General features: G+C 49.3%; 1 protein-coding gene across 2 annotated transcripts in view; it reads left to right on the top strand.

Moving 5' to 3' along the window:
- Positions 1 to 25,254, top strand: part of LOC135906376 (brefeldin A-inhibited guanine nucleotide-exchange protein 3) — an 84,353-nt gene extending 59,099 nt beyond the window's left edge. For both annotated transcript variants that reach the window (XM_065437745.1, XM_065437744.1), the window contains 7 exons: positions 11,972 to 12,200; positions 12,839 to 13,005; positions 17,859 to 18,034; positions 18,541 to 19,502; positions 20,938 to 21,134; positions 22,702 to 23,134; positions 24,534 to 25,254. In XM_065437745.1, coding sequence (XP_065293817.1) covers positions 11,972 to 12,200; positions 12,839 to 13,005; positions 17,859 to 18,034; positions 18,541 to 19,502; positions 20,938 to 21,134; positions 22,702 to 23,134; positions 24,534 to 24,785 — 2,416 coding nt within the window. In that variant the 3' untranslated portion in view covers positions 24,786 to 25,254. The remainder of the gene's footprint in view (positions 1 to 11,971; positions 12,201 to 12,838; positions 13,006 to 17,858; positions 18,035 to 18,540; positions 19,503 to 20,937; positions 21,135 to 22,701; positions 23,135 to 24,533) is intronic.
- Positions 25,255 to 25,488: the final 234 nt, after the last annotated feature.

The following is a 25,488-nucleotide window of genomic DNA, read 5'->3' as shown; positions in this document are numbered from 1 at the left end:
GATGAAGCGAGCGGCAGCGCGAAGCGTTCGCTCGCCGCTGCCGGCGCTCTCCATCACGCCAGCGTTGTGGTAGCGAGTCGTCGTGCTCATCGACTGAGATCTATTCATGTTTGTCTGTGCGCGCGGAACGCCATGCCTGTTAACTTAATGAGTAAGCGAACGCTTTGCTTCAGTTTATACGTCTGATAAAACTAGGAACCTTTCTTTGTGTAATTGTACAATTCTTTGCTTTCGTTATCGATGCTTCGCCTTTAGGGCGAGACTGCGAGATTTTTGTCGGTTCGCCCTGTTCCTTTCCCCCTGCGCATGGTGGCCAACCAGACGCTTACCTGGTTAAAATCTGTAAATCTGCGCCTTCACTCGCTCTGTTATGCTGCTTTGATGACTACATATATATTGTAAACAGCAGTTATGACTGAGATATGGGACCGATCGAGTTCTTTCAATCGTTCGCCACACCTCTGAAAATATCGAGGACGAGCACGTGTAAGCACGCAGTGCAACTCTATCGGTCGGCCTAAACAAGAAAAATGGTATAACATGCATTGGCTCTTAAAAGCGAAAATATGAGCCGCGAAACAAAAGCTAACTGTATGTCATTACCTTCAGACCAAGTACGAACTTTGTTTCCTCAAAGCATCTGCAGCTTTCGTTTACTTACGACGCAGTCTTCAATAGGGCAGTGGGAGTGCTCACTGTTTCTCGTTTGCTTGTTTTCTCGTTCCTTTAACACCCGCTGCAAGGCTCTCTGTATATTTCCTGTTTCGTATGCATTTCTTGTCGTTAATTGGTCTTGTCGTTTGTGTTAATGCCGACCCATGTTCGTGCTCCCAAAACCTTGGGCTCTCTGCGCGCTCTTCTTGTATTCTTCAGGTGTTGGTTCCCAATGTTTCTCTTAAATCTTTCTCCCTCTTTCTCTCATCTTCTTTCCTTTGGCCACTACGCATTTTGGCGAGACCAATTTCTCCTTCGCCCCCTTCTCTTGTGCAATCCCTTCTTTGCCTGATTCCCTGCTGTGAATGCACGGCATGCATCGCTTCTCTTTGTAACTGCAATAAAGAGAAATAATAGCGGAACAGGAGGAGGCAGAGCCGTGCAAGAATTAACAAAAAAAGGGGGGGGGGAATCCTGATCAGGGTGGGATGTGCGTTGGGGGCGCGCAAATTTGGCATCGTCACTAACGACGCTTGACTCACCACCCCCATCGCGCGCAAGTCGCCACCGTTTGGTTTCCTTTTACCGCTTTCTTTCTTTCTCTTCCTCTCTCTTTGTATCTCTCTCTCTCTTTTTTTTTTTCTTTCTATATCTCGCTTGGCGTCAGGGGTGCATCAGCTTTCTTAACGCGCTTTGGCCCGCTTTGGAATGCGTAATTAATGCTCCGTTAATTACGATTTTATCGCGAGCGCCGCTCGCTCGCTTTCTTCGTTTCCCCGACTCCGCGCGCGCTCCCTGGCGTTGTGTCGCGGTGTGGGGGGGGTACTATATATCTTTCCCCGGTTCTCGGAGGCAGCCGTACGTGCTTACCCGTTGGTCTCGCAGGACGTGGCTCGCGGGTGCATGTGGCGCCTGTGGGGCAGGTCTTTCGTTCCTTTTTTTTTTTTTCGTGATATGAGTTCCGTGCGTACTTGCGTGTGTGCGTTCGTGCGCTTTTCTGTTCTTTATTTTCTAAAATACCTCGCTCCGTTTTCTCCTTTTCTTTAATCAGCAACTTTAGGAGGGTTGTTTATACATCCTGATAAAACGTTAACGGGCTTCGCCTGATTACTAGTCGCATATCGATCGTTCGGTGCTTCTTTCGCTTCTATACAACCTCCAATTAAACGGGATTCAATGTCAAAGAAACCATAGTGTGACGTCGATCAAATATGGCAGTGTAAGCGATTTTTTTTTCTTGTTTCTTTTCCCAAGCGAACTTGGAGTGTTTGCAGAGGGAGTGTTGTCAGTTAAATGTAACGTTCGTACGATGACGGTGCAGTAAATTATTTTGCCAAATGTTTGTCGTCGCAGGCGAAATGTGCCTATACAGAGCTGTGTGCGCGAGTGATTATGTGACTAACAAGACACGGACAGAAAAAAAGACTGGATGGCGAAAGCGTTGCATTCATTCAGTTCGCGTTCGTGTCCTATTTCTCGCGTCGTTTTCCGCATCATGACTTCACGCCAACTCGCTCATCTTTTAGTCTTAGTGAGATTCGTTGTCTGTCGTAAATTAACCGCCCAGGTGGTGTAGTGGCTTTGGTGTTGCGCCGCTAATCCCAGAGGTCTTGGGATCAAATCCCGGCTGTGGCGGCCGCGTTTCGGAGTACAAAACTAAAGAAGAACATCCGTGTGCCATGGAATGGGTGGGGGTTAAAGAACGCATCCAGGTAATCAAAATTAATCCGAAGTGCCCCACTACGACGTGCCTCGTAATCATATCGTGTTCTTGGCTGGTTCGCGGTATATATATATATATATATATATATATATATATATATATATATATATATATATATATATATATATATATATATATATATATATATATATATATATATATAGTACGAACAAAGCCGCCCACGTATACTTCTGATGGGGAACCAGACGAGTGCTCGCTTCGATCAAGTTTATTCGATCACATAACTTTCTAAAGCTGGCAAGATCGACAGCGGTAAAATCTCCGTAAATACAAATTTGTTCTGCACATATAAAGGTGTAAATAAAGGGCCCTTATATAGGGGGAGAGGTCTAGTTCACAGACCGCTAAAAGAATAGGCCCTCCCCCGATGCTTATATCGTGTCAACCGCTACTTCCGTGTCTGTGTCAGCCATAAATTTATTTTATTTTAATGACATTTGGCTATAGGAATGACGCAGGTACCTGCACAACATTGCAAGCTTTGTCTCGGATAGAACTTCTTCCAATTTCCTAACCTTAACTGCTTGTTGACGAGTGGCAAGTTACCCTGACAGGTCTGAAATTGTATGCTTTTCTTGGACACGCACAAAAAAAACACAGAACGATAAAAAGAAAACTGAACACTGCGACGTGACGGCGTTCACGCACTACTGCGTCACAGGCGCCGTTATCTTGGGCGCGAAAATTCAATCCCGACTTTTATTTTATTTTCCTGGAAGTCGTCTTTTTATCTGAGCGAACATCTGGTAGGCTGGGCTAGCCTTGTCAAAGCGTAATCAACCTAATATGCCCTAATTTAGCCATTGCTTCTAGCGTTGCTTTGAAATGGAACGTTGATGTTGTTTTGTGCGGTCCTGTACACCTCGATGTGCGCTGGCTCGTGGCTATCTGCGCAGGCGCGCATTTATACAACGGCCAACGCGCGCCCTCGATCGAGGCCCCCCCAGCCAAAAGTATTGTCTCTCTCTCTAGCCTTATACATGCCGAACTTGCTGTGCCCCTCCACTGCGAGCTGATATCGCATTTCACGCTGTATAGCCCAGTGGCTAGGGCGTTGCGAGGCTGAGCTCGAGGTCTGGGGTTCGATCGCAGGGGCGGCTCTCTCATTTAGATGGGAATGCAATGCAAAAGCGCCGCTCGTGCACTTGGTTTGGTTGCACGTTACAGAACCCCAGGTGGTCAAAGTGAATCCGGAGTCCTCCACTATGCAGCGTGCCTCATAATCGTATCGTAGTTTTGGCCCGTAAAACCCTGGAATTAAAGTTTTTCTGAACCGCATCGCTTTCTGTGATTAGGACCGCTGAGGTGCCAGCCCCGACCTCGCCTGCTCGGGCCGCCGAGACCCTAACGACCGTATCCGGCAACTTGAACCCATGGGCAGAGCCGCAGAGCGTCGATAGCTTCAGCGATTCAAGTGAGCAGAGCATCCTCAACCGCCAAGTTGTACACACGCTTCGTGTATGACTAAATAAAAACGTTTTCTGAAAGACATAACACAACTCCGAACATGTCGAGGCAGAACATCGGCGAAGCGTCCGCTCGGTCGGTGGAGCCAACAGTGGAGCACTCTTCCCAGTTGGGGAAGTTTTCTCTTTCAACTCGGAGACTAGTTTTCCGTTCGCCGCAGCTCGCATTTCGGCCGAACTCCGCAACATCACCGCCGGCGGCTGTCCGGTGGGTTGGTTTAACGCCGGTGTTGTTTGCCGTTCGTCCTTTGGGAGCTCCGTCGCAGTCGACGTTGGCTCCGCGTTGCCCAATTTGGCCACACTCTGCGGCACACCGCGTGGGTACAACGGGCAGACTTCTTCGTTGCCGGGGTTGGCGGCGCAATCCATGAGTCTCAATTAAGCCGGTTCGAACTTTGCTAACTTTTGTTCGTTCGCGACTCCTATGGCGCTGCCAAAGGGTCGAAGTTTTCGGTGCGTTGTACGTAGCCCGCGAAGCCGTACGGCTACCACTCTTCGCCATTCCGCGAAGCAAGGGATCGCAGTCATTTAACGGGTTCTGCAGCCATCGCGCGGCTGATTTTATTTTTCTTTCATTTTTTTTACAGAGGTCTGTGTCAAATGAAGCGGGGGAAAAATGATAACCGTGAAGTTGAACGTTATGAAATATATGGGACCTCCTGGCGCTAGATAGTACGCTTTTGAAGCCTTTTGTGTACTTATAACCACTATACACGAACGTAAGAATGCATTGTGAAAAATACCATAGAGACAGTTCTGATAATTATCGCGCTTTTTTTAATGAATATCCTGCGAAGCAAAATGTCGCTTCAAGCAAGTGACTATCTGAAGACACAATAATACACTATATTATATTGCTCGAGCAATACCCAAGGGCTTAGTGTACGCGGCTATATGGAATCCATTGGTAATCGCCATGGATAGCCATAAAATTTCGCCTGGGTGAAAACTAAGGCCCCGGCTCTATGATAAAAATGGAAAGCGGCAGAATAAAGACAGGGTGGTTTGTGCGAAATTCTCAAGCTGTATAAGGAACGCCACAGCTATAGTGGGAGCGCGGAGGGGCAGGGAGATAAGCCCGGTGGTGCAAGCTCGTACGTATATTCGCGCCTCAGTTTTCGCCAGGAACGAGCGTGAAAACCCGTCGAACCGCGTGCATAGATTTATTTCCATCTCGCGCAGGGCGCGCGCTCTTAACGAGGCGTTCGAGAAACGCTTTGGATAAAAGCAGCACCGCTGCACCGGCAACGACAGCGGTGGCGGCGTTAGCGGTGAGGCGGGGAAAAACGAGCAGCAAAATTGACGCCTATACCGACGAGTGACGGAAACAGCTACAGCTCCGGCCTCCACGGTGGAACGTGACCGCGTTCTTTAGCGCGTAAGCCGCAGTGCGGCCATAACGCGCCCATTTCGCCGGCCTAAAAGCCAAATTCTCGTCTTCCGCCGCCCGCACACGACGAACGACGTTATATAGCTTTCGCGTGATGCTATACGGGAACGTGCACTTTTGAAAGGAAAAAGTGCGTCCGCAGAATAGACGACCGAAACCAGGCCGCCGTGGCTTGTTGTTGTTTTGTCTCGATCGTCGCGCGCTCGTGGATGTCGTTAAAGGAGCATCGAGAAGTGATGGCGCATAATAGCCCGGAAAAGTTGAGGGGCTCGTGTCGCCCCCTTACTTGCGAACGCGTGCTCTAAAACGCTCTGCGCGAGAAATCCTCCTCCTTCCATTTACCCTTTGTCGCCTTTCGCGTCCTGTAGCCCTTTCGCCTCCGACTCCTTTTTGCCTTCTGCGGAGCATTGCTGACTGCGCTTGGTTTTCGAAGCGCCATTTCGCGGGTAATAGGAAATAAAGAAGGGAGAGAGCTCTGGTGCCAGCGTCCGTTGGGATTGTGTTAGTATACTTGAGGAGGGAGTAGTGAGAGGCTGGGCAAAGTATGCGGGAAGAAGACTAGGGACAGATGATCATAGAGGGGGGAGGGGGAAGGGGTTATATAGGCGAACGAATGCCCTTTAAACGGGTAGCCATGGCACGAGTGTGTGAGAGCCAAGAAGAGAAAGAACTAATTGGACGTTTTCTACGCCGCGTGCGCCCCCTTCCGTTTGGGGGAGGAACAATTGGAACGTTTTCGGCGTGGATGCGCGCGAGTTATGGCTTTCTTCCAACTCGGCGCCGCCTTGCCCGTTCTCTCTCTCTCTCCCTCCTCGGCATCCTCTTTATTCGCATGGGAACTTGTGAAGCCTTGCATCCTTTCTCGGGGCACGGAAGCGTTTCCCTCGCGCGCTCTCTCTTTGCAATGGTAACGCACCGCCCCTGTTCCCCCGACTTCTTCCTTCGTCGCGAGCATTGCGATTGTTCGCACCGCGTGTTCACGCATCGCTCCGAACTGCGGGATCCGCCGCCACTCGAAGATCGATTCGCGGGAGCGTGCTGCGTCCGTGGTTGTTTGTGTTTGGGAGTGTTGTTTGAAGGGGTCACGCGGGGAAGAAAGCAAGGGTTGCGCGGAGTGAAGTTAGATGGCGGGGTTGGGAGAAGACGCGCCGCTATAGTGAGGGGGGGCTATCATGCGTTTTAGGCAGCGGGCTTGCGGCGAACGAATTTGAGACCCGAGAGTCGTCGTCGCGCGTTCGGGCTCGCCAAGTATTTTGAGGGCCCGCGACTTTTGTTCTAAACACAGGTTTGGCGCGAGAGTTCCATCGGTCGCAGCGTCCCTTGCGACGTCGGCGCCGAGATAAATGAGACCGCGTTTCCCTAACTTGTGCCCGTCGCTTCCTGCGTTTCAGATCGTGAGGAATGGGTCGGTGGTTATTTTTGTGAATTGAATCGTTACTGTAGCGTTAAGCCATCTTAGATTATTTGAACCGGGCAAAGGTCGAAGCGTTGCTTAGGCTCGCTTTAGCGTCCTGCTCGTCGGAAATTTTGGGCCGTTGTGATGTGGTTGTCATTAAAATTGTTTCCTTCTTGACCAAAGTTCGTTGTCCTGGCACGGGCGTTTCGCAGTGTCATGGTTTCTTCGTGGTTTCGGATTCGCGCATTCTGGGTGTCTACTTTCTTAAAGAGTATGCAGAAACTTGTGGCCTGTCATGACGTTGGCTGTCAGCTTCCGTCGGTCCTTGATGTCATAGCACCTGCAAGTGTTTTTAAACTTCTCTCGAACAAAAGTTATGAGGGATTTCGCAAAGCACCGTGTTCAATGATTCACTTAAAGTTTTCGCTTCTTTGTCATATATGCTAGTCGGCAATATTTCTGACTACGTTTGGATCGCAAGTTATCAGTCTGGTTTCTTTAATGTCTGTTGGAACTGCTATCACGTCATTCCTTAATTCCACTCCGTACATATCCGATTGCGCTATACGTATACGCACGTGTGTGTTTTCCTCGCATCAGCGACTTTCAAGACAGAAAATGAAACATCATCAGAGAAAATAGGCACCGTCTGTCGAACGTATGCCGTCGTCGATCGTGCATGCGGTCGTAAGTTGCGTCAAGCGAAATGAAGGCTGCGAACAATGCTGCCTTCACGGTTGCTTTTCCCCTGGTTCCTCTTCCGAAAGTTGTATTCAATCTCGACCGGTGCGCCAAGCAGGGCGTTGTTGCACAAACGTACAGAACCTGCATGTCTTTCGTCTGCAATGCACCGAGCCTTCGCGTTTCTCTATAAACTCCTTACCGCTTTGGCTCCTTAACGCCTCGCCGCTATTCTGCGCCCCCCCCCCCCCATTCCCCCTCCAGCAGTTCCCCAGCCCTGCGCGAGCTTCTCAACCCGCGCTCAATTTGCTTCGCGCAAGTGCCGCGTCCCTCCCGAGTCGCTTATTAAATTCTCATGCTCTCTTTGGTTCTACGCGCGCCCGCCGCGTTTGCCGCGCGCACTCGGCTGTATAGAGCGCGGAATCGGGGCTGATGCAAGTGCGAAGCACAAGACAAATGATAAAAGTGCGGAACAGTTCTAAGCGCGCGAAATCCCGACGGCGCTGGTCAACCCTTTTTTCGTCGTGTTCTTCGCGTCCAGCCCCCCGAGTCCGAGGCAACAGTAAAGAGGATGCGAACAGCGCGGGCGGGTACAGTATATATATATGCCGCCGGGGTGTGAGTGACCACGTGTCGCGTTCGCCACTGGCCGGTAGCGCGCGCATCGTGTCCAGTTGGCATGCATGCATGCTCGCTTTGTCCGCCCCCCCCCCTCCCTGCTGCCCCATTCGTTCCGCGAAATTAGTCTTCGGGTCCGGCTTCATTTTTCACCGCGCCCCATTAGCGGTGACGTGGACAGCTGCGTGCCTGCTGCGACACATGCAGTATTGCGCGGGACGTTCTCTGCCCCCTCCCCCCCCCCTCCTTTCCCCGCGTTCTAAGAGGAAGCATGCGGAAGTCCGAGTTCGCTCGCTTGCTTCGCGTGTCTCTTCGGCCTCTTGGTTAACGTATGCGCCGTTTGAGCTCTGATCCCCTTGCTTGCGACAGTCGTTCCGGGTTTAAGTGCCGCACATGTATATGTGTGTTGTATAGCATTGAGCAAGGCGGGCGTCCGGCTTCATACGTGTGTGGGGCGTTACTTGGAGTTTCTTTGGATGGAGCACGCGACCTAATTGGGCCGCGCCGCCTTCGCTTGTGCGAGTGAGTGCACAGGTTTGTCGAAATCATTCCTGTACTATTAGCCATATAGAAGCGATTTCGACAATCCTGTGCGCGCCTGTTAACACATTCCCAACTGCTTGCTAGAAAGAAAAGTAAGGAATTGTACCATCGAGCGCCATTGACCCCTTGTGATGGCTTGGTGCAGGTTGCTTTGTAATATGTGCTGAAGTGGAGGAGACCGACAGGCGACCGTGCTTGAACTGGTGATTTGGACTACATGTGGCGACAAATGGGCGACCGCGTTAACGTGCTTCAGTCGACCCGCAACGCTCATTCGTATTGCCAATATCATCTGTGCTGGTTTATTATTCCTTTTTTTTTTCAATGTCGGAAACTGATCGCGAATGATTTATCGGCACCGTTATGCTGCGGCAGTTGTGCACCTTTACCACGCCTGGACCCTCGTCACTTCTCACTTCGCTTCGTGCACTTGGCATGTATTGTTTAAGTGTATATTTTCTTAGTCATTAACCAGTCCTCTGTGAGAGAGTATCGCATAATATTGCCGCCTGTCGTATAAGATTGCTGCTACACTATAGCTTTATCCGAAAATTTTGCTGGCGGCATCGTGGTGTGGTTTTCGCGTTTGCTTGAACTGCCGTTATTTGAGGCCTCACCGGCCGGCGAGGTACGTGCCAGTTTTCCTATAACCTGCGTTTTTGTGATATGCCTACACGATATTAAAAGAAAGATCAAGAAAAGAAAAGCCGCTGCCACCTTCTCAACCATAAGACGGCAGTGAATGAAAAATGAACAACGATAACGTGGCAATTCCGTATAATTGCGGCAAAGCTTCTCCGAATGCGGCCGCCGCTCCTGCGCGTCTCGGCGCACCGTGATTTTGTTCACCCTGCTCGGCGCTGTCTCGAGACTCGGCCGACTGTCTCCCGCTGGCTCTCAAATTGGATTAAGACTCTCCCGTGTCGACGCGCGAGGGCGCGTTCTTGTTCCACTGCGACCGCCGTCACCGCTGCGGCGGCGCTAAAACCCCGCGCCGAAACCCCGACCCCCGAAACGCTTGAGCGAAACCGTGGGCTGCGCTTTTCAGTGGGCGATTGTTACTGCTCGTCTGTCGCACTGTCTTCTCGCCGTTCCTATTCTCCCCCCCCCCCCTCCTTTTTCTTCCTTTTTTGATTTTAGCTGGAAGTTTACGGTATCCCACTAGAGTTCTTAGCCTACACGGAGCGACTTCTCCCGAAAAAGAAAAGAATAAAAAAAGGAAGAAGAAGGAGACGAAGAAGGAAAAAAACAAAACGAAATAGCTAAAGCCTCCTGACTGCTTAACTCTGGCGGGGATATGTCGGATTATGTGTGTCGGTGGTTGGGGATGATTGTCCGCGGCTCCTCCTGCCGGCGTCTTTGAGCGATCGCGCCGTGTGTGTTTTTGCACGTGGAAATCTTTTAGAGATCCTTCCTGCGTTGCGGCCCGCGTCGGGCAGCAGTGCGTTGCTCCTCGCCGCCTTCTCCGCCTGCCTACACGCGCGGCCACATTCTCTCACCGCTAACCACCTTGCGTCTGTCTTTTGTCATTGCTCTCTCATATCTGCTGCGGATCTTCAGAGGCCCAAAAGCGGATTACGAGGAGAACGCAGTCCAATTTGTACTGTCGAAGACTTCTCCACGCCCACGAGTCTTTTTCTGCGGTATAGCCGAGCGCATGGTAGGCGCCATTCTTTAAATAGTTGTCTGAAGCTGTTATTAAAAAAAAAAACTTCACGCCATTTTGAAGCGATGCGTGTCGTTCTTGTCTTTCGTTGTGGACTGTAAAGAGCCGGAAGGGAGCGCCGAACTCACTCGTGATATTTTTTCGCGTTTTTATCTCTTAATAGTTTCAAAAACTAAAGTCTGCTCAAGTCCGTCGATACTATCTATTTGTCTTGCGTGGAACCTGTAGTATACGGCATGTTGGACGCCGTCCAGTAGTCATCCGTCGCGAACACCCAGTAGCAGCATCACGGACTCGCCTCCTCGTCTGAAGCTTCAGCCTGAGTCGCCTCCTTTTTGTTTTTGTTTTTTGTTTGTTTATAGCGGCAGTGGCATTGCGCTACTAAAACAGTCGATCGTCTATTAAACGCAATGACGGCTCCAGTGTAAAGGAACTTACCCGAAGAGAGACCTGTAAAACATGTGCCGTGGAAAAGGGACCTTTAGAAGAAGCTAAGCTGCACGATATTCATATTTTATCGCCGGCAAAATCGTACACCAAGCCCGCCTTGTGCCACCCTTTAATTCCTGTTAGATTCTCTTACGTGTCTTATTGGAGGGACCAGATTTCTTATATAAAGATCACGGTGGTTCCGTGACAATATCGCTTGGCTAACCTGCCGCGTGCCACCACCCTGCATGATTTTCTACACGCCGTCCGACTTCACTAGGCGCGCTCATCATGCACTTTTATTTTTGGAAACTGCGTGTCAAGCTTTTCGTTTGCATCCGTTGTGCTCTGGCGCGTTTGTCGTGACCAGAAGGATGTGCTAATATTAAATGTTCATTTTGCTATAGATATTTAGCGCTACTGGAGTGTGTATACGGTTAGGATTTTTTTGTAATTCTTTAAGTATGTTTTTTTTTTCGCGTTAGCGCTGGGTGTAACAAGTTTTTTTTTTTTCGTTTCAGCTCACGCGCTGACCCGTTTGAGATTTCAGGCGTTTTATCTTCCTTCTTTTGTCGTTATTGTTTGTATCTCTCCCTGATAAACTACATGGTGTTGGGCTGCTGAGCAATCGAATCCCGGCCACGGCGGCCGCATTTCGATGGGGGCGAAATGCGAAGATACCCGTGTACTTAGATTTAGGTGCACGTTAAAGAACCCCAGGTGGTCGAAATTTCCGGAGACCTCCACCACGGCGTGCCTCATAATCAGAAAGTGGTTTTGGCACGTAAAACCCGAAAGAAAAAAAAAACCTACATGGAAGTGATTTGCGCCTTCCTTTACCGACTTTCAACAGGTGCTCTTTGCGTTTTACGCGTGTAGAAGGAATATTTATTTACCCGCTGTTTTTGATGCTACACTTTCTTTTTTTTTTTTACCAACTGTAACCCCCATACTCAATACCCTTCGGTGGGCCTGTATGGTATTATGAATAAATAAAAAGAAATATTGCAGAAGTTTGCAACTGGAAGCGGACAGTGGTCGCAGAAAATTCGCCTGTTGCTTCGTTTTGCCGTTTTAATCGGCATCACTCTTCAACGCGCCATCTAACTCGTTAGCCTTAGGTTGTATAGGGCAGTAATGCGAATCGTGATTCCCTAGTGCTCCCTGCAGGGAGTTAAGTTCCTTAATAACCACGACAAGCTTTTCATCATCAGCGAGGCGTGTTTGTTTATTTGTTTATTTCTTTTTTAAAAAAACTCGTTTGAAGAGTTCCTTTGTAGGGGAACGACAAATTCTCCTTACACGTTGCGGCTGTTGTAATGTTGTAACGTTACACGTTAAAGCCACAACGCCAGACCTGCTCCTTGTTCTCTGCTGCCCGCAGGCACCTGCTGGTGAGCGGCGGCCCTTCGCTGTCTCCCGACCTCTGGCGCGTGGCGACGTCGAGCGTGTGGCGGGCCACGCGCGCCACCCTGCTGTCGGCCCAGCAGCTGATGGTGTGTTTCCACGCCGGCTCGGAGAACTTCTACGGCGACGTGGGGCAGGCCAAGGTGGCCGTCCGCAGAGACTGCACCCGCCAGGAGGCCGACCGCCTCAGGCAGCTCTGCCGGCAGGTCAGGGCTGCTGCGGCGCGTTGGCGCACGACTTCGGCATACCTCTTCTGCACGTGATGTCCTGTTCGCGATCGGATCTCGCAATCCGTTTGAATAGTAGTGCCCTCAAATGAATAAGCGTTGTGCGACGCATTTTGCCCACGAATCGGCTTGTCACTTCGGATCTGGCAGCGCAAACGGTACAGTTTGGGAGGCAGCGCTGCATGGTCGTAGCAAATAACGAGGCAAGAGCGCGCGGGATTCTCTTGAACCAAAAATGGAGATGGTCTCACGTGCAGTGTTCCTGCTTGTTTACTATCTCGCTCTTGTGTCGCGGCCAAACACTCCTGCAGACCTCGGCGTGCACTTTGTGTGTTGCATGGCTGTGCCTGTACCGCCGCGACTGTGCGAGCGATTTCGAATCTTGCTCCCCGCTTGCGTTAAGAAAGTGGCCGAAATCGCACAGTTTGCAGCTATATCGCTGAACGCTAAGTTACGCAGACTATACTTTACCTACCTAAACTACCTTACGACTCGTAGTTGAGATTCCGTATTCTTGATAGTACTTTGGGCCACGTGTATACTGTTGATTCCGAGCCTATCGTCGTCGACTGAGCACCAGGAAATGCACGTGTCGTCGACTTGCGCGTCTTGTGCAGGTGTTCCTTCTGGACGCCCAGCGCGCCACCATGAGCGTTCCGTCGTGCCGGGCGGAGTCGGCGCCCACAGCGGTCGACCAGGAATGCTCGTTCATATTCCTTCTACACCCGCCTGACAGGGACCACGTGCCGGCGACGGCAGCGCACCCCAGCAGCTATGTCGTCCGGTGCGTTTGTTTCTCCCTCTGACTCTTTCATATCTAGCGCGATCGCTTCCTGCGTAAACATCTTGTACGCGAAAAACAGTTGCGTGTGTTTTGATTCAAATACGTTTGTAGCTATGCGCTGGTGCTCACCAGATGATGTAGCTTGCGCTGGCCATGATACATGCTAATATACATGGCCTGGTTTTTGCAGCGCGAAGCACTGAAGTTCGCGAAAGAAAAGTAAAAAAAAGAATGGTTAGCGAAAGAAGGACAAACGCGAGCGCTCGTGTGGCTCTTTCTTTCGCTAACCCTTCGTACTTTTCTTTTCTTTCCGCACTTCGTTTCCTCGCGCCGCAAAAATTACGCCATGAACTTAGACCAACTCCCTCAAGTCGCTAGTGTTATCCAATATATTAAAATACATATGCTGATGCTGATGAAGAGTTGCCGACTTATTGCTGCAAGTGATCTAGTCTTCTTGAAATGCCGGAAAAAGAATGTTTCGCCTAAAAGAAGGACTTGGAGTCAGTGACGACAAATGTTGTGCCAGACAGCTTAAGAAGTTAAGCGAAGTTTCTTGGGCTTTCAGTATACTACTACGCGGGTATACCTGAATTTACAATAAAGCACCCGTGTTAAACTTGTGGGATTGTCAATTCCTTTGAAAGAAATATTAACTTGTAGATTGGCCTTGTTTTTTGTTTTTTGTTTTGTTTGTTTGTTTTTTTACGCTTCCACTGGGTTGCGTTTCGTGACGGATATTTAACGCATTTTCGCTTGAGAAAATGCTTCGCGCACTTTCAGGTTTGCTCCTGTAAAGGATACCTCATTGCGAGCACGTGAGCAACGCGGGAAAGTCATACGTTAGAAAGCGGTGTCGCCAGTTTTGTTTTATTGCGACAGCAGTTTATGAACACTCCGGGTGAATTTTTGCCTCGATGTGGTGTACTGTATAAAATCCAGGTGCAACATGAATGAGCGACCCACGCGCCGTACTCTCGTGCGCCTAATGTCGCAGGTCACGTGATCAAGCGCGCTCTAGGGTTGCAGATCACCTCCTCTAGCCCGGCCGTGGCTGCGCATGACTGTGGCGCAGCTGAGTGCATATGCGGCCCGTGCACCAGATTTGGGAGGTAATATATAAGGCGGGTGCAATATTTGGGCGTGCCGAGATGGCTCGTGGATTCCTGCGCGCCGTACTCGGCGCATGACTGTGGCGCAGCTGAGTGCATATGCGGCCCGTAAACCAGATTTGGGAGGTAATATATAAGGCGGGTGCAATATTTGGGCGTGCCGAGATGGCTCGTGGATTCCTGCGCGCCGTACTCGGCGCATGACTGTGGCGCAGCTGAGTGCATATGCGGCCCGTAAACCATACTTGGGAGGCAATATATAAGGCGGGTGCAATGTTTGGGCGTGCCGAGATGGCTCGTGGATTCCTGCGCGCCGTACTCTCGCTTGTTTAGTGTGGAGATCGTGTAGCCTAAGTTTCGGTAACGAGGCTGAAAGTTGGGCAAGTTGGTTTACGTTCGCGGTGAAAAGCAGCGTGAAATGAACACGGACGAACAGAAGAAACCCACGGACCGAGGCTCAATTGCACAGACGCGGTGAAACGAGCGGCAGCGCGAAGCGTTCGCTCCTCCCTGCCGTCGCTCTTCATCACGTCAGCGTTGTGACGCCGATCGTTCGTGGTCATCGAGTGAGTCATCGAGTTCATGCTTGACTGTGCATGCGCGACACCATCCTTGTAAATTTAATTAGTAAGCGAATGTTTACTGCGATTTATACTTCCGGTAATACTACGAACCTTACATTGTGCAATCGTCCAATAATACTTTGCTACCGCTATCAACGCTTCGCCTTTCGGACGAGACTGCGGCTTTTCTTTTTTTTTTGATCATTTGTCAATTTCGATTTAATTTGCGTAGAGAAATAACCAGACGTGGCAAGTTACAATGGATAGCGATGCTTGCAGTTTAAATGGAAACGTCGTCACAAGAACACCGCGGGCTGACGTACGGCAGACTCGTGTAGGGACGAGCCATCGTCATCCTCAATAAATCCGTTTTCTTCTACAAAAGTAAACCTAATTGCTTGCTCTGATGAGAAGAGGAAGATGGCGGCCTGGTGAGCGCGAACACAACACACAGATTGCATTGAACATGAGCGTCATCGAACAATGATAGTTTCTTCGCAGGCTTCCAATGCATGGGAGGAAAAGAAGCGCGGCGAGTGATAAATACGAGTACGTTTTCTTTTGTTTTAGTGCTTTCTTTTGAAATCTTCTGTGGCTGCTGCTGTTCTATGAAGATTTAACGGAGATGCGTTCACCGCTGCAACGAAATAGCCTTGGTTACGGCTTCTTTTACTGGCATTACCGGAGACTCATTAACAGCGATTAACTTCGCGCATCAAGAACATTGCACATTGCGTCACGCCTTGGCGTGATTCTCGCATTCTTCCATTAGCGTTGCGCACGTCTATCGTCTAAGCTTTTATTGACTTCTCGTTGCTTGGTTTAAAACGGCTTGCAGGAGTGGAAGACTGAAGGAATGACATTTGGCAAAATCCTCTAACCCCCATCCCCTCCCCAGCCCACTTCTTTCTTTTCCCGCGTGTTTTCAGGAAATCGCTGTTATTTAGCCTTCTACGCTGTGCAAGACAAACAGCCCATTGCTGTTTGGGTTGCTCATTGGGTTGCTCATTGCTCTTGCTACCTTTGAGCTCTTATTCGTTGCGGTCGGTGTTTGTTGTGTTTGCTTCTGCCCTTTCGAGCGTGCGTAATCAACGCCTTCTTTCAAATCCTTGCCGCCTGTTGTTTCTTTGCTTAGCGTCCTTTGCTTAGCGTTCTTTGCCTTTTATTTCCTTGTTTTGTTCGCGTTGTATTTCTTTTACCTTGAACGATCTCGCGAGTACAATGAGCTGTTTGATTAGCCTCTAATGTGAGTTTAACGATGCGTTGACGACTCCGGGGGCAACGGATGGTTCCCAGCACAGGCGCGAAGTCGGAAGCGATAAAAAAAAAACAGAAAAAAAAGAGAAATCGAAGGGGTGATACGACTGCGTGGGCAGCGATGCATCTGTATCGGGAAACGGCGAGAAACGAACCGTTGCTGCTTTCCTCCGCAGAATCCGTGACAGCGTACCGCTCGTATCTGTCTCTCGCCTCGTCTGCGCTGAGCACTCCAGAGGTTGTTGCTAGTTCAGTTTTCGCTTTTCGGGACCGGGAGATAAGGAGAGGAAGGGGGGGGGGGGGTTATTTCCTAATTCTTGGGCTTAGAAAAATGAATCGATTTAAATACTTCTTCGAATTCGTTTTATGCCCCCTCACCTTTTTTATTTCCATTTTTAAGTTTCTTTCTTGCCATTAACGCTCGTTTGTTAACATTAACATTAACGTTAACATTTGTTTGCTCTCCTCTAACGATAACTCTCTATCCGCTGTGGGTGATCTTCTTTCTTTTTCTTTTTTTTTTTACGTTTGAATATGTTACTTTCCGATTGCATATATGTGGAGCTCGCGCAGAAAGACTGCGCATTTGCCCCTCCTTGAAAAGCCACGCATGCCTTTATTCTAAATTCGAGTGCCCACATTCCAACAGGTTCGTGAATCCCCAACAGTGTTGTATTTTTGTGTAGCCTGTCTAATCTTCAAACCTGCCGAGTCGCCTGTTCTCTTTCCTCACTAGCAAGCAGCGTCACGTTCACTAACGTCCGGTGAACGGAAACAAGCGAGAAAGGCAATCGTCTGTTGTCTTTGTGTAGTTGAAAATCAGTGCTTCTTTCGTAGCTCATACGCGCGATGTTCCACGCGTCAAGACAGATACAGAAACGGTTTTCGTGCTCTAAGGAGGTCCTTGCTTCAGTCTAAGGAGGTCCTATAGAGTTTACAAATGGTTTGAAGCGGCTTTTTTGAATGCGTAAGCGTTTCTATGCCTACCCAACGAGGACACCCGCCCGTCCGTCACATAGACGATCGCTTTCAAGATAGGGTCTGCAGCAGCGAGCGATTTGACCTTGAAAGCCTCTCGCTTTAGCGCGAACTAAGCGGCGATAACACAGCGCACACAAAGCTATCAGTACTGGGTGCCTGTGTGCCCATCTCAGATCGCTTTCAAGGTAGGGGCCCCCCGCGGCCGCGCCTTACGCAGCCGTGCAATACGCTGCCGCCTCCGGTGTACAGTCGATCACGATTGATAATGGTTCGCATCGAGAAGAGGCAGCGTCATCGTCCACTTCTACGCACGAGATATACCAAACGTGACACTGTTCAATTACATCACGTACTATGGCACACATCGGCCAGTGCTCTTCCTCCACGAAGCAGCGGCATCATCAAAACGCACCATCGTATAACATGCGTAAACATTGCTATTATACTCGCCTCTTCGTCGTGTCATGCTGGTCTCAGTTAACATTTCGATGTTGCAACCACGCTTCTGCGTTTCATGATTCTTTCGGGGTGTTTCTCGCAATTATACCAAACGTAGCATACGGCGACGAAAGAGCAGGTGATTAGTAGCAAATGCGTACCCATCATTCAGATAATTGCCACTGGACATTCGGCGTGTAATTCCTCTCACTCTCTCCCTCCATTTTTTCGCTTAACTTTCGTGCATATCTTATTTGTATCGTCACTAAGGCAGTATAGTGGTCCTCAGCGGGAGTTACTGCAAATTACGGCAACTATACTTTCACGACGACAGTCAGTGTAACACCTATCACTGCATATGAGAGAGCAATAGAGAGAGAAAGAGAAATAAGGTCGTATTGTAACATATATTGCTTACTCGCCGTTGCTTTTGGCCGCCCCTTGCGCACTAACGATGCTGCTTGATGCATTTTCTTCTTGCCCGTTGTTTTTCTCGTTTTAGGGTTCCGTTCCAGCAGCTGGTGGTGGGGCTTCTGTCTCACCAGATTCTGCTGCAGACGCTGGCCACGCTGCTGCTCGAAAGCACGCGGTTCCGGCTGCCTGCCCTTGCCAGCGTGCTAGCTTGCCCCGCGTCACCCGCTCGCAGCAAGGAACAACCCGGGCAGTACCGCCTTGCCGGTGAGACCTCCCGGATATACTAACATCCCTGCATTTCTTGCGGCGTAGCTCATCTTTACAGTGTTCGAATGCTTAATGTTCATATACTTAGAATGGAGTCTGAATGCGTGAAGTCGTGTGTTGAGTCAAGCCAACTTCGATAGTCCGTGTGAGCTATGAACACTAGCGTTCAATTTGTGTAGGACAAACAAAATAAGAGGGCACTCTGGGGTGCTGGCAGATTAACTCAGCTTGTCGGATACATGCTTGTCACCCTTCGCACTGAAAGGTAATGCCGGCAGAAGCGGGAGGGGGCAGCGTATGATACACACAATTTTTATAATTACTGAAGCTTGTAGTGGACCCTGCCTAGGCAGCAGAGCATGATAACGAATTGTGGCGCGGCGTCAATTGCAAATGTACAGGTCGTTTTTCTTTTATTTATTTCTTTTTTTTGTCTTTTGAATTTAGCTCAAAACGCTGCGACTTACGCGGTTTTTTAGTGCAATGCGTTCTTTTGACCGCAGGTCAGCTGGAAGTCATACCCTTGGAACAGCTTCGCAGCCTGCTGTCCGTGCTCGAGGAATCTTACAGCACGGCCACCGACTTCGACGAGAGGCCGGGCCTCAAGTTCTTGGTGCAGAAAGTCGCTCGCTGCGAAGTGGCCGCCAACCTATTCAAGCAGGCGGCCATCAGCTGGGCCATTCAGGCCGTGGTCCTGCTCGAGCTGTGCTTGGGCCGACCCGCTGCTCAGCCGCTCACGATGGACGTGGTGAACCGGCTCGTGGCGTCCGGGGGGTCTCCCGAAAGCGCCGGCGACGGAAAACGGGATGGAGAAGAAGGCTCCAACGACGACCGAGGCGATGTCAGCGAAGGTGACGACAGCGAAGGTGACGAAGAGCCCGAGCGAAGAGCACGCGCGGGAGGTTATCGGCAAGTTCAAGACGAAATCGAAGACTCGAAAGGAGAGGACGAAAAAGCCGAAGAGAAGAATGACGTTGTCGGGAAGGAAGAAGAAACGCTGCAATGCGAAGAAGCCACGAAGGATGGCAGTGCTGTTGGTGCTTTCGAGGAGGAGAGTGAGGGGAAAGCAGACCAGGACGAGACGGCCCGGGACGAACCTGAGCGGGACGCAGCTACAGGCGAATGTGTAATTCAGGGTGAGAGCGCCAATAATGACGTAGCCCAGATTGTCGACAGTCACGGCGAAAGAGGCGAGAACATCGAGTGTGGAAAGAAAGAAGAGAGCGTGGAGAACTTAGGAAAGTGCGGGGATGTAGCTCATCCGGCACGAAAAGACGGCAACGTGTCGTCGTCATCGTCTGAAGTAGGACCACTCGAAGACAGGGAAAACAGAGGAAAAGCACCGATCGACTCCTTCGATGAGGATAAGTGCCAGTGGAGAAAGAGGAGGCGACGACGGTTGCGCAAAGAGAGGCACATTTCCGAGTCCCTGAGCATCAGGAGAGCTAGGAACAGCGTTAGCGAAGTACGTATAGCGCGGTTCCTCATTTCCTCTTCACGTTATGTCGACGGCGTCCGCAATCACTAACTTGGGCATGCGCTTTCACCAGTGGCTCATAACTTCATTGAATAAACAAGTTCACGAAGCGTTGAAGGTATTCTCACGTTGTCATGACCTGGACGAATCAGACATTTCGACAGGCGGGAGTTAAGAAGTTAACAGTTTATTAGGCAGGCTTGTGCACAGCGAAAATAAGAAACGATCAAAGCACAGTGTTAGCGGCGAGCACGCAGGCTTCGGCCGTCGAAATCTGATCTAAGGGTCAAGTGCGACGGCTATTTGTGCGTGACTAATTGTACATTCCAACGTAATCGTTGGTGCTCGCGTGTGTTTGACAATGTACGCCACCGTTCACGTCGTACGCGCAACCTGATTGACGTAGTGGTTGCGGAAACCCGCAAGGTGGAGAGAAGTAATGACTAAAGGGAAAATCAGAAATGCAACCAGAAAATCAAAAAAGCAACCTGATTAGATCATACTTTTTCGCTATAAGATCGGATCGGTGACAACATGCTGTTAATTTCCAATGTGTGCAGGCGCGCCAAGCGATAACTTTGTAACAGCAGTTAGACGATGAAAAATGGCCGGAAAAGAAAAAAAAGATAAACTATGTACGTGTGTCAATATCTTGATGTTATTAACCTGACGTATGTGCGTTTTACGGTATACTTACTGAACCATGCTCGAATGGCAGATGGAAATTCTTGGCTCGCATTTTCAGTGAACTTTTGTTCTTTTCGCGCTCTCTGTCGAGAATTAGCATCGAAAATGCTGTGGCCGATTATCCATCTAAGCGCTGGAACATTGCCATACATCTTGCGTTGGTGTGTTCAGTCTGGTACTGGTAGATCTCTGCGAGAAAAAAAAAAGAGGGGGGGGGGAGTGAAACCTGATGCGCAGCTGCCTTGTTTGATGCTTCCGTGTATAGGCGAGTCGGGCAGTTTGGTCGCTCTGATATCACCTGAAAATGTAATGGCAGAGTAAGGTGCAGGAGTAGACATTCTAGAATTAGAGGAATGTTCACGGGATGGGAGTATACGAGCCAGTGGCCGTGCACATCACGGCAATTCGTCTCTTTTATAACGCGACAACTATAAGTTTCAATGGGGACCGCGTAGAGGCATGCCTTTTATTTTGCTCGTGTAGTCCAACGAATGCTTGGCTGCGTTGCGTTGTCAAACTGCAGCGAAGCCAGCGTTAGGGAATGTACCCCTGGGCATTTGATCTCGAGCGAGTTTCTTCCTTTTCAACTGTACGGGTGTGTTTTAAATAGAGTGAGAATGTTTCGAGTTCTTGTTAGCACGGTTCTCTACTTCTAATGTCTTTCGCTTCGGCTTAGCGTTGACCTTTTCGTCTGTAGCTCTGCGCGCACTGTTTTTATTTTCCTTCCGGCCTCTAGGCTAGCGGCGAGGAGTGGAATCCGTACCGGCGGCTACGGTCCCTTTTTGCCGAGCTCTGCGCGCATTACGCGCGGGTAGCTTCTCCCGAGGCCAAGGAAGGCGCCATCTTGGATCGCGTGAGCGACCAGCCCATCTTCTTCCTCATGGCGCAACCGGATACCCTCCCGGAAATTTTGCCGGACAGACGCATATCGCGGTGAGCAACTCGTTTGTCTTCTTCTTTCCCGTTCAGAGAGAGGTGGAAGTGACGATCAGGTAGGTCACCGGTCTCGGCCTGTTGTCGTGCAGTGAGGTCGCCTTAACGATTCTTAACGATAAGGGTCTGTGGCTGAATAGTGGGACCGCGAAACGATAACTGATGCTTCAAGGTGTCTGTCTTATCGGCGCCCGTTGTGCTGGTTTGGATTGGCTGACGTCTTGCTATCGTCTAGTCCTGCAGTGTCACAGGTGCATCGCTTCTAAATAGCGAGTTTGTACATGTAATTACGTCGCTTGTGTATGTTGAAATATATCTTTCGCCTTGTTACTGTTTTAGGAGGGTGCTGAGCAATTTTTTCTTCCGTGCGTTCGCACACGCGCTCATAAACGCGCCAGGTGTTCGAATTATTGTATTCTTAGCAATGTCTTGTGCTAGTTCAGGCACGTATGCTTCGTGAGGATGTCAATGAACCGCTTTTCTATGTTTTCTGTTGGGGAGTGTGTGTCCCGGCTGACAAAATCGGCGAAAGGTCATTGAAGAACCGTACCGAGTTGAGCGAGTCGGTACAATTGCATCCGTACCTACAGTGCAAACAAAACATCTTTTGTTCGCGCTGTAGGTAAATATGGAAATGTCATTGCGCACCCGCCGACATGGCTCGATTTCTGCGACGTTCTGCCGTGGATTAGATTCGAGGCCGCTGCGACCGCGTTTCCAACAGAGCAGAATGTACAAGCGCAAGAGACTTCTCCTCTAAGATTATGGGTACACATTAATGCTGCGGGCTGTGCAGCGCTCTATGGAACAAGGAGACAGTAAGTTGTGCAGCTGAAACGCAAAAGGGCATTTATTCCACCTTCTGTGCAATAAGTAAGCTAATACGTAGATAGTTCCTTGAGCGAGTAATGATCGACCGTGCCCGACGCCGAAGCCGTTCGTGGCCGCACTCTCGTAAACGGAGGCGCATTCTAGCGATCCCGAAGCCCTCCGCAGTTCGCGCCCGCGGAACGAACCCACGAGCGCGCGCTCGGTGCTCGAGCTTTGCCGCCCCGCAGCCGGAGAGGAGAAAGTAAGCTCTTCCTTGCGCCATAGCACCCACACTTCCAGTAGCGTTAGCATCGGAACACTGCGCCATCGCTCGTCGTTCTGCGCAGCTCTGACATCCGACTTCGCCGCCGCGTTTGTGCTATGCGGGGAAGCCGGATGCTAAGAGACGCGAAGGTCATGCGGAGGAAACGACATCTGGGGACGCGTGAAGGTCAGCGCCTGCATCGAGGAGGCATCATCTTTCAAGACTGCAATAACTGATTATGTTTTGAGTTTATCACCTTAATACTAATAATTGTTTGAACATGTATTTTTATTATTATTATTGTACCCACCCCCTCTGTAACGCCCTTCTGGGCCCTGAGGATATTGTATATAAAATAAAATAACATACAATGTAGTCGGAATGAAGTCCGGAGACCTCCCCCTACGGTGTCTCGCGAAGCCTGGATGTTGTTTTGGAGCATTAGGCCCCTGCTATCGCTCACTAGAGGTAACTGCTCCTCTCGCGCTGCAGGGCAGAGAGCGCCGGCTCCGCTGCGGGGTCCGAGCCAGCGCCTCGCCACCCGATTCCACTACTGGCGACCGACTCGTCGTCAGACTCTTCCGAGCCCGAGATGGCGGCCGCGTCCGAGTCGGCGCTGCAGCCCGACCGCGTCTACTCGATCGTCACCGAGCGCGCCATCCAGTCCATGGTGTCCGAGTACAAGCGGCGCAAAACGAGGCACTCGATGCCGGCCCCCGTGCCAGCGGCACCGCCTTCGACAGCAGCAGGCACCCTGCGCCACCAGAGGTCGTCAGTAAGCAGCGTCGTTAGCAAGAGGTCCTCCCTGTCGAAGGGCGCGTCGATGGGCTCCGAAGAAGGCGCAGCGCTAGCCGACAGCGTCGGCACTTCGCCTCCCCCACTGCCTACAGAGGTGGAGAACCAGCGCAGAAACTCCATACTCAAGGTGGGTCGACATTTGGAAATGTTCTAATCTACAGGGCCGATTTTACAGCGAGCCTGAAATTTTCCTTACTCTGTTTATGCCATGTTGCTTAGTTTATTGCAACTTTGGAATTCGACTCTGCTCTTGGTGTGGTATCAGTGACTAGTTAAAAAAGTAGAAACAAAATAAATTTCACGCAAGTCAGTACTTGAACTTGAATCCACTACTTGTGGAATGGCTGTTCTGCCATGAAGCTCATCCCACAGCTTGTAATGCATTGCTCAGATTGGCATAGGTAGTTCTGGCGTCACCTCCAAACTTTTCAGTGGAGCTCCACTGTCACAGCATCAAAGGCATATATGGTGCTGAACATCATATTGTCGTGGCAACATCTAGCTAGCCCGGTGATACTCAGCAACACACACATGGGCAGCCTAGATCTTCATTGTGGGGCAGTGAACCATGCCAAAAATATTGGAGAAGGACGCAGCAAAAGTCTATTTGATGTCAGGATATGTAAGAAAAGTTTTTGTGAAGGTATGGAAGTCAAAATATAGAGGTTTTATAATGATTGTTTGTTTTTACCTAGAACTATACCAATGTCACTTTGTACTGAGGAGAAGAATGCAGAATTATTGATAAAACCTACAAAGGTCTTGGTACACTTACACATTCTCATTGCTGAGAAGCTGTAGTTTTGGTTTCAGGATACAGGTCTGTTTTGTGACCTACATGCATGATAACCTGATGATTATACCAGGCTTTCAATTTTCAGACCCATGGTGTAAAGAACATTTTGTTTATTAATTAACGTTGGCATTTGCTAGATTGTGCTAGTGTGAACACTGTTTTAATGAAATGGTAAATGATTTCCTGGCTAATTTTAGAATTTGCTTACTCAAACTTTGTACAAAGTGTTTGCCTAAACACACCAGCAGCCACATATGCAACATCACCGATGGAGTTGCTGATAAATACAAGATTGGATAAGATGTGGGCTGTTTTTCAGTTTGTATATAAGACTAAGGCAGGATTAAGGAGTGATATAACGACACAGTTTTGGCCAACAATAAAGAGGCAGGGTCTGCAGGTGAGGTACGTCCCTCTTTATGCTCTAGATGTGGCACTGTCATTGAATGGTGGCAAATGACACATAAACGCTGCAACAGGGTTGCCAAAATTGTTGACATCGTTCCCTCCAGATACTCCTGTTATACTTAATATCCCATTTTACTTTTTTGCGTGCTCGAAGGTATCAAGCAAGAAAAAGGGTGCTCTTGATCAAGCTTATTTGCAAACAACTTTTATTTCAAGGGATACCAAAAATTTTTTATGTAGATTATGACGTAAGGAAACACATTTATTGTTAAACTTCACACTAATTTCGTTTCCTTTGTTTTTTCCTCTTTTTTTGCAATAGGATGCAGAAGCTCACGTACAAGTCTGGTCCCAACTTGCCCAATCTGTTCTTGAACTTCACCTTTCTCTTTGCGAGGCTGAGTTCTTGGCCCTAGTTCCTGTTTTCTATGCAGGTGTTGAAGTGCTAATCAATTGTGGGCCTGCAGAGCCTGAGTTGAGGGCACTGACTGTGGACTGGCTGCATCGCGTGGCTCTTAGCTTAGGCTTCAGTGGCAGCCTGACATCTTCCAGCAGCTTGCGGCGACACATCTAAATAATGGGAAACGAGCTTTGTGTGTTGGTGTTCTCTATAAGGTGGCCTAAATGTTGAGCCCAGCTTTATTGTTACTGAATTTTATCCACTGGCAGCACAACTTCTGAATGAGCCCTTAGCAATCCTTTTAAAGATTTCTGCCAACATTGCTGCCTATAGCTCACTTTGTGGGACCATTTTGGCCTGCTTGATCTTAATTAGTTCTGCAGTATTGTAACGAGACACCAATATGAAGCATTGCTATCTTTTTATTTGTTTTAAGGTGACAGATGCTTTCACATGATTATGGCTTTGCTCATTTTGGCCGCAATGTGCTTGTCCTGCAGTTGATACTACAAGCAGCTTGACTTAGTTCAATGTAAAACACACATGTAAAAATTGAGTTTCACTGTAATTTGAGGAAGATCACACAAGCTCCATTCACATAACACACTTTGTTTATGCAGTAAACAAAGGTTTCAGCACATGACATGCATGGTAATGGTTTTTTTGGGGGGAAGATGAAGCAAATTCTATCTAGTTTGACCATATATATTTCTTTGTACTGAATATAAAAGGATTATAAAAATGTTGATCGTCCCATGTTTGAATGTATACCAGGGAGCAACTGTGAGCACACGTATACAGAATATGAGTGTTGTAGCACAGAAGACTGTTCATATATATGGGATGGCTCTGCTTTCTCTCTACTTCTTTCAATCAC

Source organism: Dermacentor albipictus, chromosome 5, assembly GCF_038994185.2.
Source record: "Dermacentor albipictus isolate Rhodes 1998 colony chromosome 5, USDA_Dalb.pri_finalv2, whole genome shotgun sequence".
Lineage (NCBI taxonomy): Eukaryota > Metazoa > Arthropoda > Arachnida > Ixodida > Ixodidae > Dermacentor > Dermacentor albipictus.
Note: the sequence above shows the minus strand (reverse complement) of the source record. Positions and strands in the feature narration are given on the sequence as shown.